Source organism: Gymnoscopelus braueri, assembly GCF_963280865.1.
Source record: "Gymnoscopelus braueri genome assembly, chromosome: 7".
Taxonomy (NCBI): domain Eukaryota; kingdom Metazoa; phylum Chordata; class Actinopteri; order Myctophiformes; family Myctophidae; genus Gymnoscopelus; species Gymnoscopelus braueri.
This window is the reverse complement of record NC_137608.1, coordinates 39,717,367-39,733,594: the sequence shown is the minus strand read 5'-3', so window position 1 is coordinate 39,733,594 and position 16,228 is coordinate 39,717,367. Positions and strand designations below refer to the sequence as shown.

General features: G+C 40.7%; 1 protein-coding gene across 1 annotated transcript in view; it reads left to right on the top strand.

Annotated features, from left to right (window-relative positions):
• The window catches only part of hmcn2 (hemicentin 2), a gene marked incomplete at its 5' end in the record, with an annotated part of 103,223 nt that extends 87,426 nt beyond the window's left edge, over positions 1-15,797 (top strand). The window contains 9 exons of the mRNA XM_080433596.1: positions 248-367; positions 2,369-2,503; positions 2,938-3,057; positions 6,191-6,316; positions 8,290-8,418; positions 8,979-9,275; positions 13,966-14,085; positions 14,184-14,310; positions 14,783-15,797. Coding sequence (XP_080289722.1) covers positions 248-367; positions 2,369-2,503; positions 2,938-3,057; positions 6,191-6,316; positions 8,290-8,418; positions 8,979-9,275; positions 13,966-14,085; positions 14,184-14,310; positions 14,783-15,140 — 1,532 coding nt within the window. The 3' untranslated portion in view covers positions 15,141-15,797. The remainder of the gene's footprint in view (positions 1-247; positions 368-2,368; positions 2,504-2,937; positions 3,058-6,190; positions 6,317-8,289; positions 8,419-8,978; positions 9,276-13,965; positions 14,086-14,183; positions 14,311-14,782) is intronic.
• Between the last annotated feature and the right edge of the window lie 431 nt (positions 15,798-16,228).

Here is a 16,228-nt window from a genome sequence, read left to right as displayed (position 1 = left end):
ACCAATGTACTACTGATTCACCTGCCAGTGAGGAGGCCCCGATCATCTCTGTATATTTAAGTTATTTGTCATTATCTGCCCCGTGCAATTTCGGTGTTCAAAGCCTAAAAGCCAAACGCAAATGCACTTTGTACTCGTATGTTCCAAACGCAATTATTTGTGTGACAATCAGTCGTCAAGTACAATGTCATGACGGTGACAGCCCTAAAGTGGGCCATTAGATAATGAAATGTGTCCTGGTCTCCAGATGAGGACGAGTGTGATCTCCAGTCTCCCTGCTCTCACTCCTGTAATAACATCATGGGGGGTTTCTCCTGCGCCTGTCCTTCTGGCTTCACCATCTCCACTGAATCCAACACCTGTCAAGGTCAGACAACCTTTTTTTTTGTATGAAAATGTAAATATTACACATACAGTGTACTACAGTCAGTGTGATCCTTTTTAAGAAGTTGTGTTCTACTTACATAATATATACTGTACATAGATTTGTGTACACAACTACACATATAAATGCAGTGCATTTACATGCATACATCAGCGTTTCATTGGCCAATAAAAGAACAAAGAAAAACAAGACAGGGGTCCAAAAACAGCATGGCTTCCATGTGGATCTTGGACGCCAGTGCTGACGTTACGTCAGTTATGTCTCCATATTTGGTTTTCAGCCTGATTCGACACGCCTTTGACTTCCAGTATTGACCTCGGCATGTTTGAATGTTTGTAAACAAACGCATATTTCCAGGGTAGAATCTCTATGGACATTTTCGCAATATAAAATGAAGTGTCCAGTACATTAGCTACAGTATGTCTAGTTTGCCAACCTAGGGATGTTTAGAACAAAATAATATATTTCTAACGGTCTAAAGCAGTGGTTCTCAACCTGTTGGTCAGGACCCCCAGGGGGGTCCCCGCATGCTTTTTTGGGGGGGGTCCCCTAGATGACAGTGAAGTGGCAATTTAAGGACTTTTAATACCTCAAAAGGGGAAAAAAAGACCATTACTGCATCGAAAGTAATCAACAAACTACACTATAAAAACTAGTCAAACATTGGCCAAGTTTTCAAATAATATAAGAAAGAGGAAAACATTTAAAAAATAGCTGATCTACAAGCTCACTTGAGACGTTTTTTTTAGGCTATTTTCACAATATTTATCTGTGGAACCGAGTCATACCTCGACTCCTACAATTCCAAGTGCTTGTCAGGGTGGGGGGGATTATTTTGAGGGGTCGCGGCCTGAAAAGGTTGAGAACCACTGTTCTAAAGTGTCCACTGTTCTTTTGGTTGTGCTGATGTAATGTGGTGATGTCATGATGATTTGGTCAGTAACATTCAAGTTTAAAAAGTTAAATGAATCTAGTGCTGAATCAGTCCAACAGTTTGTAAGGTTATCCCCTGACTCACAGACTTACGGACTGACAGAAAATCTCTTCTATGGCTCGGCAGCCACGCTGTAAAAACAAAAGGAATTTAAGAAGTAAGGGGAGGTAAAATGATTATATCAGTAGTTTATTTTAGTTGGCGGGGACAGTGCAGATTAGAATAAAATAAATGATACCAGAGCTAGGCGTAGGCTCACTTTCAAATGGATCTCTTATTTCCCCATGACCTCAATCGTTTTCATCCCCTCTAACTCAAAACTCTCTACAAAAGATGTGAATGGTGTAATGTCCGTATTTGACCTGTATCAGTGGTGTAAAGTAACTAAGTACATTTACTTAAGTAAAAACTTTAAGTACTTTTACTTTTGGAGTATTTTCAAATTTCAATACTTTTGTACTTTTACTCCACTACAATTATTCGAAAACTTTAGTTACTAGTTACTTTGTAGATTTGATTATTTACCACTCCAGCCCTATTTGAAAATAGCCGATCTACAAGCTCATCGCGACGCGTTGTGAGCTTGTAGATCTGCTATTTTCAAAACATTTTAATACATTTTAGACCTAATGATAACTTGTGAAACGGGACATTCTGCATAACGAGTACTTTTAAATTTTTGGTAGTTTGAGTATATTTCGATGCCAATGCTTTTGTACTTTTACTCAAGTACATTTTGATTACCGGACTTTTACTTGTAAGGGCGCGGTCCCATCGCACTTATATTTTAACTATGGGGCGGAATCTGCCAATGCTTTGTCGATGCAAATGCGGGGATTCATGGATTCTTGCACATTTTTCACTCGAATCCATGCATTTGCATTGACAAAGCATTGGCAGATTCCGCCCCATAGGTAAAATAAAAAAGTGCGATGGGACCACGCCCTAACAGCGTATTTATGCATTGCAGTATTGATACTTTTACTTAAGTCAAACATTTGAGTAGCCTACTTGTACCACCACTGACCTGCATTATCATGTATGTACAGATATCGATGAGTGTGCCCAGGGTTCCCACATGTGCCACTACAACCAGCAGTGTGTCAACACAGTGGGGACGTATCGCTGCCAGGCCAAGTGTGGCCCAGGATTTAAACCAAGCACCATGGGGACCAGCTGTGAAGGTAAAGACTGTTAATCACCGTTAACTCATTAAGACTAAAACTCATCTACAAAATGTCTTCATCTGTCTTTTTGTGTGATGTTGCTATATCAGTGGTTCTCAAAGTTTTTCATGTCAAGGACCCCCAAAATGATATGTATTTGGTCTCAAAATATGTTGTTCCAGGGCAAAGATTTGAGTTACAAATGTTTGCTTTAAATATAATATATTCAAAGATTTGCACAAATTTTCATGATTTTTCAAAAATAGCAGATCTACAAGCTCGTAGATCTGCTATTTTTTAATAGCCAAAGTACAAAATAATGGTTATAGCTAAAATCTAGAATAACACAGATGCGTTCGTCATTACTTTATATATAGTATACTGTATGTAGAGAAATTCAATGGCCTCTTGAAGATCTGCCAAACCTGATCTGTAAGTAATGTCTCTTTCAGATGTGGATGAGTGCCAGGAGTCTTCTGTCTCCCCCTGTCAGCATCAATGTCTCAACACCCTGGGGTCCTACCGCTGTGTGTGTCACCCTGGGTACCAGCTCTCTGGACACCGCTGCCTGGGTTAGTTTGTTATTTACATTACCTTTATTGGCCCAATAGGACATTTTGCTTGCAGGCTGCTATGTCAATCGAACACAGTAGACAAATACAGTACAGATCAGTGCTGGAAAAAGTACTTAAGATGTTTTACTTAAAGTTGTACAATGCAAATTCACAACTAACGATTTTTAGCAACCTCTGCTGGTCACTACCGTCACTGCATCCAATTTCCATAGTCCTCGATTACCCAGAATTCCATTCGTTTTCACCGGAAGCCGGAAGCGTTTCAAAAAGCGATCTTTTAATTGTTTTATACTATCTACGGATCGTTTCTCTTAGCCAGTGGAGCATTAGTTACCATGAGCTGTGCTTTCTTTTTCTGTTCTTTTTCGATCTTCTAATCCTACATTCTCTTAAAATCAGCGTGAGGTTCCTTTTTGTTATTAGCGCGATAGTTCCTGGCCAAACAGGAAACCGTTGCGGTAGTTCCTGGCCAAACAGGAAACCAGTGCATTTCCACCTCCGTTTTCCGGCCAGATGACGTCATTTCCCCGGGAAAGTCCCCCCAGTCCACGTTCAATATAAAATATATAAATAAAAGGCTTCCGGGGGTGAAATTCATGGAGTGGGTGTTGTGAAACTTTTGCCACTCACAAAAGATATACAATTTAACTTTAGTTTTGTTGAAAACGTTACCTAGTATGCCTTTAAGTAAAAGTATCAATACGGCAATGTAGAAGTACTCCGTTACAAGTAAAAGTCTGGATTTTCAAAATGTACTTGAGTAAAAGTACAAAAGTATTGGTATCAAAATGTACTTAAAGTACCAAAAGTAATAGTACTCATTATGCAGAATGTCCCATTTCAGGTTTTCACATGTATAGGCTACACCTCTTTTGAAAATGGCAGATCTACAAGCTCACAATGCGTCGTATCGCGACACATTGTGAGCTTGTAGATCGGCTATTTTAAAATGGCCAAAATGTATGTAGGAAGTGGTTAATGTAGGTTTTGTAATAATAATCAAAATCTACTAAGTAACTAGTAATTAAAGTTGTAAAAATAATTGTAGTGGAGTAAAAGTACAATGTTTGCCCTGAGATGTAGTGGAGTAGAAGTAAGAGTTTTAGTAATTGGAATTACTCAAGTAAAGTACAAAACAAATACCTCAAAATTGTACTTTAGTACAGTACGTAAGTCAATGTACTCCACCACTGGTACAGATAAAGATGGTACATTAAGATGATAAAAATCTGATAGTGCGTACCATAATAATAATAATAATAATAATAATAATAATAATAATAACAATAATATAGTGGTCATTCAACAAGCTCAGCAGGGCTCCTCCTCCTACGGATCATAAACAGGAGTCTGAAAACATCTGGAAAAGGCATGGACATTTTGGTTTTGGATTTTGGGTGGATTCACCCCCTCCTCACACACACACACACACACACACACACACACACACACACACACACACACACACACACACACACACACACACACACACACACACACACACACACACACACAGGGTTCAGGGCTGACCTGGGGTGTTCATATATGAGCCTGTCAAGGCATACTAAACAGAAAGTGCAGTCGTTTAGATGTTGAAACCTGGCTGAGACTCAATTCAGTTCATTCTGAGATGAAAATGTGTCTTAACAAAGAGGTGCTGATGGACTTCAGCCATGGAAATGTCAAGAAAGTGACCCCCCCTCTCCCTTCAAAAGATAAAATAAATATATATGTAATTACATATATTATTTTTAGGCAGTTCAAGTCAGGCAAGGCAAGACAAGTTCATTTTGTAGCACAAAAGAAAAGTTTAAAAAAAAAAGTAACATCAAATTCAATGTGCTTTACACGAAACATTAAGAGCAGTGCAAAAATAAACACACAATTATATTATTAATATTAATATTATTAAAGACTTAAGAGAACAGAAAATAAGACTAAACTAAAACAGATAATACCATGACAGTAAAATGACATTGCAGCCCCAGAAATGTCTCAAAACCCCAGTAAAATGCAGCGGCAAGCAGAAAGGTCTTCCATTTAGAAGAACTGAGAGCTGTAGCAGACCTGCAGTTTTCTGGGAGCTTGTTCCAGATACGTGGTGCTTAAAAACGGAATGCCGTTTCTCCGTGCTGAGTTTTGACCCTGGGGGGCAGAAAGCAGACCTGTCCCAGACGACCTGATAAGTCTGGATGGTTCATAAAGTTGCAGAAGATCAGAAAATGAATTTTGGCCCTAATCCGTTAAATGCTTTATAAACCAACAGTAGTATTTTGCCATAAATTATTTTCTACAAACAGGAAGCCAGCACCAGCCACTGTAACGATCTGAGAACTGGCGTGAGATGATTCTTGGTATTCGTACAGACTCAAGCAGCAGCATTGGATTTTTTAAGCAGACCTGTAAACAGTCTTTACAGGTCTAGTCGAGTCTACTGAAGATAAATGCATGGAAACGTTTTTTTTTCCCCAAATCCTGCTTAGACATAAGTTCTTTAATCCATGTAATTGTCTTAACCCATTAAGACCGGGAACGGGTCATTTTTTGATTTCTTTGGCTAGGATGCCACGCTATGAGCTTGTATATCTGCTATTTTAGAAAAATCATGATTTTTTTGCAAATCTTTGAATATATATATATACATTTTTAAATTCTACAAATGTCTTCTAAATCCTAAAAGTTTTTTTTTTTTTAAACGTATGTTGCTATAATAATGTCAGTGGTTCTCATACTTTTTCATGTCAAGGACCCCCCAAATGATATGTATTTTGCCGCGGACCCCCATCTCAACATATTTTGTTCCAGGGACCCCCCAGAAGCAAAGATTTGAGTTACAAATGTTCGCTTAAAAATATATATATTCAACGATTTGCACACATTTTCAAGATTTAAAAAATATATAGCAGATCTACAAGCTCATAGCGCGGCACTCGGTATTTTTGAATAGCCAAAGGAATCTAAAAATGACACACAGATGCGTATAATGAATTAATGCATGTGGCTGTTGAAATTCAGGTCTGAGTCCATATGGCTACATAATTAGACAGCAGCCTGTTGCACTGGCCAAAGGTATAATGGATGACAACTCTTATTGCAATGATTGTAATAAGGTAATGTAATGTTATTTCAGACATCAACGAGTGCATGAGAAACGTGTGCCCAGCTCATCAGCAGTGCCGCAACACAGAGGGAGGATACCAGTGTTTCGACAGCTGCCCTGTTGGCATGACCAAAGCGGAGAATGGGGCCTGCATGGGTAAGAGGCTATTATCATATTATGTACTGATGAAGATGTGATTGATCGAAAATTGATCGTTGACGATGCAATAACATGCAGCGGAGCGACGCTTTTTCAGCATTATACCAGTGTCCAGACACTACCTCCTTTTGTAAGAGGCTATTTATACACCATTATCTTTCTCTTAACACATTCAATCCGGGAACGCATCTCTGTCATTTTTGGCTATTCAAAAATAGCAGATATACACGCTCATCGTGAGTGCCGTGCTATGAGCTTGTAGATCTGCTGTTTTTGAAAAATCGTGAAAATGTGGGCAAATCTTTGAATGTATGTTTTTTTAAAGCGAAGATTCTTAACTCAAATCTTTACTTCTGGAGGTCCCTGGAACAAAATATTTTTACAAATGTTTGCTTTAAAACATATATATTCAAAGATTTGCACACATTTTCACGATTTCTCAAAAATAGTCAAGGAAATCTAGAATGACAGAGATGCGTTCCCGGTCTTAATGGGTTAAAGATCATAGTGGTGGGTCCTGGTAGTTGACGTTGTTAGTGTGTTCATGCACAGCATTATATGACATCAATCCAGTCCACAATCTGTCTTGGCATGTGATCTCCACATTCTATTATTTGCAGTCATTCGTCACTGTGCTGTCTAGTAAAGTAAGTATAAATGCTCTGTAACAAGAGTCAAGAATCTGTATTGCTGCATCCCATTATACAGGTATAAGAGCGTAAAAATGATAACAGTGTGGCCTCCCTTTCCAAACTTTAGCAATTGATAAGTCACTATGTCTGCAAATTGTGGACAAAGCCACACAAATCACAATGCAGTGTTCATTGGCAAAGCCATTCTCTACACGCTGGCTGCTTGCGTGCATGTCTTAGTGTAGTGGGGGGGGGGGGGGGGTCTATGCCAAATTGATCTCTATAAATACTTCACTGGAAACATTTTCTTTTAACAAGCATAGATTTTAAACTTCGATCCAACTTTCACACTCTTCATAAGGTTCATTTTCACTTGGCCCGGGCATTTGCTGGTTGTGCAGATTGTTCATTCTGCGGTTGTTTATGGCTGGAGGTGGAGGTGGTTCTGTTTTGTGACGTCATGCACACATTACCTATGATTGTAATTGTCTACTTTTGTGATTATGCAATACATACCGACAAACCCTCAGGCCATATTGTAAAAAAGGTAAACAGTAGTGATGCACGGGCCGACCGTTGCCCGGAGGTCCCGCGGGTTGAACCGTGGGTCGGGCGGTCAAGATTTCAGACACAATTATTGCGGGGTGAGCGGAGCGGGTCTGCAGTCAGTGACACACAAAAAAATAAATAAATAAAAGAAAAAGCATTCTGGCACCTTCTCCTGTTTTCTCTCTCTCTCTCTCCCTATCTCCTCCTTTCCCGTCTCTCTCCTCCTGGAATCATGAGCTTGTGTTCAATGTGTTGCTTATTTGATCAATTATGCACAGCTGCCTCAATGTCAATCTAATTGTTGGAAAAACGGCCCCACACTCTCTCTCTACCACCCCCCCCCTCTCTCTCTCAATTCAATTTTAATTCAAAGGAGCTTTATTGGCATGAGAAAACATACGTTTACATTGCCAAAGCAAGAGTGGAACAAATATTGAATATAAATAGGAATAAAATCTCTCCCTACAACCCCCTCCTTCTCTCTCTCTCTCTCTCTCTCTCTCTCTCTCTCTCTCTCTCTCTCTCTCTCTCGCGCTCGAAAGCGATTGAATGGACGGACTTGACGTTGCTAGTGTGTTTTCAAAGCCGGTCGGTAGGCTACTTTTAGTTTTTGTGGGTTGCGGGACGGGCCGGGTCGTTGATTTACATATTGTTTTGCAGGACGGGTTGGGGCAGGTGGGCCCCGTGGCGGGTTATGAAAAAACCTGACCCACGCATCACTAGTAAACAGTATTTTGAACATCATGTTTAGTACAAATTAAATATTACTGTTTTTTGTTTTTTTTTTAGATATTGACGAGTGCCAGGATGGAAGTCACATGTGCCGCTACACTCAGATATGTCAGAACACCGTTGGAGGTTATGGTTGTGTGTGTCCAAGAGGGTACCGTTCCCAGGGAGTAGGACTCCCATGTCTAGGTAAGACATTACAATTTGTCTGATAATACTGTAAACCAGTGGTTTTCAACCCTTTTCATATCAAGGTCCATTATTTATTCGGCATTTGAGCCACGGACCACCGTTTGATGAGATTTAGACTCTCAGACCCAAGACTTTATATTTTTTGTTATCATTGGATACGATTTTGTCCACAATTCCGTGCTGTATTGATTGTGGTACCATTAGGAGAGATAACAGGCCAACGTTGATCAAAATAACAATTCTAACAATTCCTTAATTATGCAACGCAGATGTTTAACAATAATTTAACTCTTGAGAGCGTAAAATGAAACCAAATGGACCCGCAAGGGTCCATTTGGTTTCATTTTACACTCTCAAGAGTTAAAGATCTGTAGGGTCCATTTGGTTACCAACTCTCCATCATTTAGCTGGGGACCACCTGGAACCCCCTCAAGGACCACTGGTGGTCCCCAGACCACTGGTTGAGAACCACTGCTGTAAACCATCATCAGTCATATTACAAATCAATACAAACACGCAAAAATATATGAAGATTGAGTTTTTGTCTTTCCTTTCAGATATTGACGAGTGCCAGCAGACGCCGAACCCCTGTGCCCACCAGTGTCGCAACGTGCCGGGCAGCTTCAGGTGCCTTTGCCCGCCGGGCACCGTGCTGCTCGGAGACGGGCGCTCGTGTGCCGGCTTACAGAGAGGGCAGACCTTCACCAACGGCACCCGGGTCAGAGCCAGGCTGCGTCCGCAGCTCGTCTCGTCGCTGGGCAGACCCATTCTCTCCCGCAGCACCCACGGGGCGTCCCGCATCACCAGACAGAGCTGCCCCATGGGGTACACCAGCAGGGACGGCACGTGTGTGGGTGAGTGTAACGCCCGGGATTCGAACCCGGGTCTCCCGCGTGGAAAGCCAACATCTTAACCACTAAGCCGAAGGGAATTCCCTGTAGGTCAGGGGACCTAATTAGACTTTCAGGCCATCAGGCTGAGGTAGTGAACCACTCTCTGTTACATGAGCACAGAGACAACTATCAATGGGTTTCAGGCAGTAAACAATAACAGCTGCCCTGAACATGTGAACGTCCGGTTTTGTAACTGTTGCCTTGGGAAACGACGTAAACTATCAGAGAAAACAGCTGTTAGTTAGCTAGCTAGAGTCTACAAAAAGTGCCCCGTAAGATTTTGTTATCCGTCACCAGCTCAGGTTGTTTTGCCCTTCCTAATTAACAGCTGAGGATGTTGTAGAGATGCACCGATACAGGTTTTTTCAATTCCGATCCGATATATCAATTAGGATATTTTTCGATATCCGATATATATGCCGATATCCGAGCAAAACTTTAAATACCAAAAAAAATGCATTACCTTTCAATTAAAGACATTTATTACTGAATATTTTAAAGTACAATAACAGTAGAAAAAAAACAAATACACTATGATCTATCACCAAAAGAAAATACCTACAAATAATAAATTAAAACAATGTGCATACTTAGCTGCTTCTTAAAATTTTATTAAACACAAAAAAAAAAAGTGGATCGGTTATGTCATGTCCGATACGTGAAATAAGTCATATCGGTAAACAGTGGACATCTAGAGGAAGACGTTCAGAAATAAAGTAACTAAGTACATTTACTCAAGTATTGTACTCAAGTACAATATTGAGGTATTTTTTTATTGTACTGGAGTATTTCCAATTTTCTGTTTTCAGTATTTGAAAACTTTAGTTACTAGTTAATTTGTAGATTTTGATTATCATTACAAAACATACATTACCCACTTCAGCCCTATATACATTTTGGCCACAAAGCGTCGCGATGCGACGCATTGTGACCTTGTAGATCTGCTATTTTCAAAAGATATTTATACATTTTAAAACTTGTGAAATGAGACATTCTGCACAATGAGTACTTTTACTTCTGGTGCTTTAAGTACATTTTGATACAAATACTTTTGTACTTTTACTCAAGTAAATTTTGAATTCCGGACTTTTACTTGTAACGGAGGATTTCTACATTGCAGTATTGATACTTTTAATTAAGTAAAACATTTGAATATTTTTTCCACCACTGGAAATGGAATTGTTCTTGTTATCTTCATTCCTATTATAAACAAAAGAGACCAAAAAAAAGAATACAACATGAAGTCATACTGAGCCAAAACGGCGGTTTAGCCTTACCTAATTTCCAATACTATTATTAGGTGACTAATAAGATCTCATCTGGTTTTACTACCGCTGAATGGTTGTTATTAGAGAATTTGTCTTGTGGCCAGGCCTCATTACATGCTCCGCTCTGTTCGAAACTCCCCATTATCTGTGTTGTGAAACATTCTTTAAAGATTTGGGCACAGTTCATTTTCACTTAATGATTTCTCACCCCTGAACCCCCTATAGCGAGTAATGACATGTTTACACCCTCTATCATAGATAAAGGTTTCAATACCTCGACTGCAAACGGGTTTACCTCAAATCAAAGGCCGGTGCACTGATTATAATGTTATGTCCTTTGAGCAAATCACACAAAGGTTCAACATTCCTCGTTCTCACTTCTACAGATTCTAGCAGAGTTTCTTTTCATCTACGCTCCACCCATTTTCCATCTCAATCGCCCAATAAACTATTCTAGCGCTTAATCCAAGTTTTAAAGGGGTAATTGGCACGATACTCCTTCCTCAGCTCGCATAATATGGAAACTTTAATTTTATTAAAGAAATCCATTTGGAAAAGGATCTGAAGATGCAAATGACTAAATATCGCAAAATGCCATAGAAGGATCATTCTTTCTCAGTACTTTTAAGACACCATAATTATTCAATTCAAAGTTGTTCATCGTCTAAATTGGTCTAAGGTACCGTATGTTGGCTTAATTTGTACCAGATTTTAACTCCATGTGGTGTATGTAAATAAGGATCAGCTACATTTTAGAAAAAAGTCCATGTCTTTTCTAAGGTCCTAAAGCTACCCATGCATAGAACCTTCCGTTGTTGCAGTATTTTGTGTTGCTCCACAAGACCTTCACATAACCTGAAATGGGGTTTACTTTACAGTGGTTTTACGGCTAAGGGGCGTTGTTAGGCACGACGCAGAGCAGAGTCTGATTAAGCTAGTCTGGTTTAGTTCCTTTTTGGTGATTGATTTAAAATCAATAGTCAGAACTTTCTGAGTAGGAGGGGGGGGCACGGTCACCTCACAGCTAGAAGGTCCGCTGTGGGCGCTGGGGGCGTGTCCTCTCCTCCGCGCCATCAGTGCCCATACCCTAGGTGGGGTTGGCGAAAGAGCCTTTCTGTGTGGAGTTGGCATGTTCTCCCCGTGTCCCCTAGGGTAGGAACCCTCACAAAAAACATGCACTAATCCTGGTCTCTACACTGCCTCCCCCTGGTCAGCCGGGGCACCTGATGGAGGGGAAAGGAACTGGTTGGAATAACGTGTTCCTTCCACGCGTTACAGTACGTCCAAACCAGGGACACTCCCCCCTGTCAGGTGATAAGAAGCGGCTTGCTAGCTCCTCATGCATTGAAGGAGGCATGAGCTCAGTTCTGGGCTGTCCCTAGGCTGGCAGAGGGAGAGTAGCTCCCAGGATTACATGGGCAATTGGCACTGGGTGAAAAAATGGGTTACAGAATCGTGGGATAAAAATGTAGAGAAAAAAAAGAACTTTCTGAGTAAGTCTGAAAACAGTGAACGGACCAATAGTCTGTTTAACAGTCCCAGCATTGTTTCTTAACTTTTCCAGCTCTTCAATTTATCTCTCATTAATATCAATATGTCTCCTTTCCTTTTTTTTATTATCTCCTTGTCTTCCTCCTCTATCCTGTCCATCTGTTTTCACCACGCATCCGGGTTTAGCCCACCCAGTAAATCAAAATTCACAACAAAATCTGACATTTTGAAACAATTTGTTTGATGCAGTAACACTGATGTAATGCGGTCACAGGTGTGTGTTTATAGGGATATTTTACGATGACTTTGAAGGTGGCTTAAACCATCATAATCAATGACCGGAATGATCCATTTAATAAAATAGGATTTACAACCCTCTTGGTATGCGACTTACAGTATATGGCGTTCACTTTATGGATTAACGATTTTATGCATGATCTCCATTTTCTTTCAGTCATTGCCAATTCCCCCCATGTTTGTATAGTCCCTGGCATTGGCAACTCCTACTTATTGGTCTTGGGGAGGGTGTAGACAACTACCTTGACCCCAATACACATGGAGTTGCCAGCCGCTTCTTTTCACCCGACAGAGAGGAGTTTCACTAGGTATAACATGTGCAGAGGAACATGCTATGCTTCTCCGTTCCACCCACTTCTACTCCACTCAGAGACAGATATTGTACTTATTATCACAAAACATACATTAACCACTTCAGCCCTAAGTATATTTCGGCCATTTGAAAATAGCCGATCTACAAGCTCACAATGCGTCGCCATGCGACGCATTGTGAGCTTGTAGATCTGCTATTTTCAAAAGATTTTTATACATTTTGAACTTGTGAAATGGGACATTCTGCACAACGAGTACTTTCTACTTTTGGTACTTTTTGGTCTAATGTTTGTTGGAGCGCCCGGCCAAGCCAGAGGCACCATTGAACCCCAGCTTCCACTGTGGTTGGGCATGAACTTTCCCTGGATACAAAGAAAATTGCTTTTCTACCAGAGATTGTGCCCTCACATTTTCTGCCTTGCTAAGATCCTACAGACCTGATGAAGACCCACAATGGTCGAAACGTTGTTTAACTTAAAAAAAAATCTACTGGGAGCTACAGTGTGCGAACTTTACTTTCTTTCCTCCAATGTACGTATTGTTGTTCAGCACCTGAAAAGTTTTTGTTGGAATGTGCGTACTTCCCTCTGGACTCTATTTACTAATATCCTACCTTAGTTAATATTGCCCCCCTTTGTTTTAAATGTTTTTTATTTTTTTTGTTATTTATGATGATAAAGCCGCGCCTCAGACCAAGTGGAGCTTACTATGTAACCGTGCTCGGGTTGTGTGTGTGTGTCTCTCTCTCTCTGTGTGCATGCACTGCCTGTATGCAGCCGCCAGAGTGCGCCAGAGTGCAGGAATTTAGACAATGCTCTGATTAAAATGCACAACAGCCTGCAAAAAACACACACACACACACACACACACACACACACACACACACACACACACACACACACACACACACACACACACACACACACACACACACACACACACACACACACACACAGTCAATGTTCTCTCCCCATCACGGTGAAATAACACAGATTACAAGTCCGTAAATACACAATATTTTCGAGCTGCGTTCGCTTCCAGCGTTCGCGCGTCTTACTTGTGATAGTGTTGTGGTCTTGATGCATTAAGGGTGGGGTCCTGTAATGGGGTTGAGGAGAGGGTTGTGGGTGGGAGGAGGGGAAAGACAAGTGTTCAGAAAAATTTGTAAATACATGTTTTTTTTTTTGTATAAAAAATGATAAAAAAACTAATCTCAAACCAAAAAGAAATCTGCATTCCATCAACTTTGTTGACCTCTTCAACTTGTTGTCTTGCATATACAGATGTGGATGAGTGTCTGCTGAGGAAGCCATGCCAGCATGAATGTCGAAACACCGTTGGCAGTTTTCAGTGCCTCTGTCCCTCCGGATACCAGCTCTTACCCAACGGCAGGAGTTGTAAAGGTAAGAACATTACTTGCTATACATGAACTACATCCTGCATCATGTTGCCTGTTTATTACCGCAGCTAACAGTAAAGACATTCTAACCTCTGCCTCCAGACATAGACGAGTGCGCCGTACAAGGTATCCAGTGTGGACACAACCAGATGTGCTTTAACACCCGGGGAGGGTACCAGTGCCTGGACACACCCTGCCCGGCCTCCTACCAGAGAGGAGGAAGCCCAGGGTAAAGGACCAGCCCAAAATATACTGTACTTATAATATAGAACAAAGAACAGCATTCACATTTTGGTGAAGTTGTAAATTGAAAATTGTTACATACAATTAATTTAATTTTGTTAGTAAATTATTTGTATAGTTTTTTTTTGTTTCAGACCCATTTTGTTTTAGTACAAATGTTTTGACATGGCGTACAAGACATACAGTACTAATAAATTACTGTAAAAAAATTGCCTTAGTAGAACTGTAAAATAACTTGCCTTACTAGGACTGTAAAATAACTTGCCTTACTAGCACTGTAAAATAACTTGCCATAACTAGTACTGTAAAATAACTTGCCTTATTAGTACTGTAAAATAACTTGCCTTACTAGTACTGTAAAATAACTTGCCTTAGTACTGTAGTGCTAAAGTGTATTTATTGCGTTGTTGTTAAAATGATGACATAATGACAGTTTCTCTCCTCCTACCATGTGACAGGACGTGCTACAGACCCTGCTCTCTAGACTGCGCCGCGGGCAGCTCTCTGATCCTGCAGTACAAGCTGCTGACCCTCCCCCTGGGCATCCCGGCCACTCACAACGTGGTGCGACTGTCGGCCTTCTCCGAGTCGGGGGTCCTGCAGGAACGTACGTACTTCACCATCCTGGAACAGGAGGGAGACATGTTTGGAATCAGGGACGAGGCGGGCAGGGGGATCATCTTCACCCTGAAGCCCCTGGACAGGCCGGGGCTGGCCCGTCTTAAAGTACAGGCCACCACCCTCTCTGTGCAGGGGAGGATCAACTACCAGAGCATCTTTATCATCTACATCTCCATCTCCAGATACCCCTACTGATTCTCTGGGCTGTGGTTTATTCTGACTGTGGCCCCTAGCCTAGGGGCATCTGAATGCTTCTCACCCCCCCCTCACCCCCCCCTCACCTGGGCAGTTCCCCCCCGAAAGCATGGATGCCTAGGACGACAGTGTGCCATGCCAAGAAAAGCACTAATGAACCAAGATAAGGCAAATCATGATAAACTAGAAGATTTGTACCCTGATTTGTGAGGGACTGAATGAAATTGCGGGGACAAATGAAAGGTGGTGTTGCCTGGGATATGCAAATCTCAAGCAACCGTAGTGATTGGTTAACCGAACCTAAATGAAATGGACAATATATGAAGAGTTGATTTCCAAACGCTGTATTTCCCTTGCAGACAAAAAAATGCCTTAAAATTGTAAAATATTCCCATGTTTTAAGCCCTGTGTTGCAACTATTTATATTGTAAAAATGTAACGGGCGTGACAGTGTTTCATCAAGTGTTTTCTAATCTTTTTTTATATTTGTTGTTTTTAAACTATTCATGTCACAGAAATATGAAAGGTGCTACTCTGAATGTACTTGAGTGTCTTCATGTTCATGATTAGCAACATCCATATCTGCACTAGAGCCCGACCAATACCAGATCATCCATGTTTGACTGATATTTTGTACAAAATCTTGAAGTCAATTAGATTGTTAAATAACTATATATTCTGATAGTAATCATTGGTATAGTGTTTGTTCAGTAACAGGGGTCTCCCTGTCTCTCTGGCTCTTTAATAAACAGAAAATGCATTTTCAGGGATACCAATTGTATCCAATCAGGAGAGAGAACTCGGGAGAGAGAACTCATGCAGGATAAACAAGTGGAATTGGAAGTGATGACACAAAGAAATGGGCAGACAAAATTGGAACAATATCAAATTGAAGTTGATAAATGGGTACTCTGTCCCGATTGGTTGAAAATGTGCAACCCACCTGAAAATGTATTTTCTGTTGGAGAGATGGGGGAACCCTGTTGTTGAACAAACACTCTATAGCAATGAATACTGAATCAGAATATAGTGCTTTAACCTTTTAACAAAAGTGTTTTTTTTACCAAAAATATCACATTAAATTATAA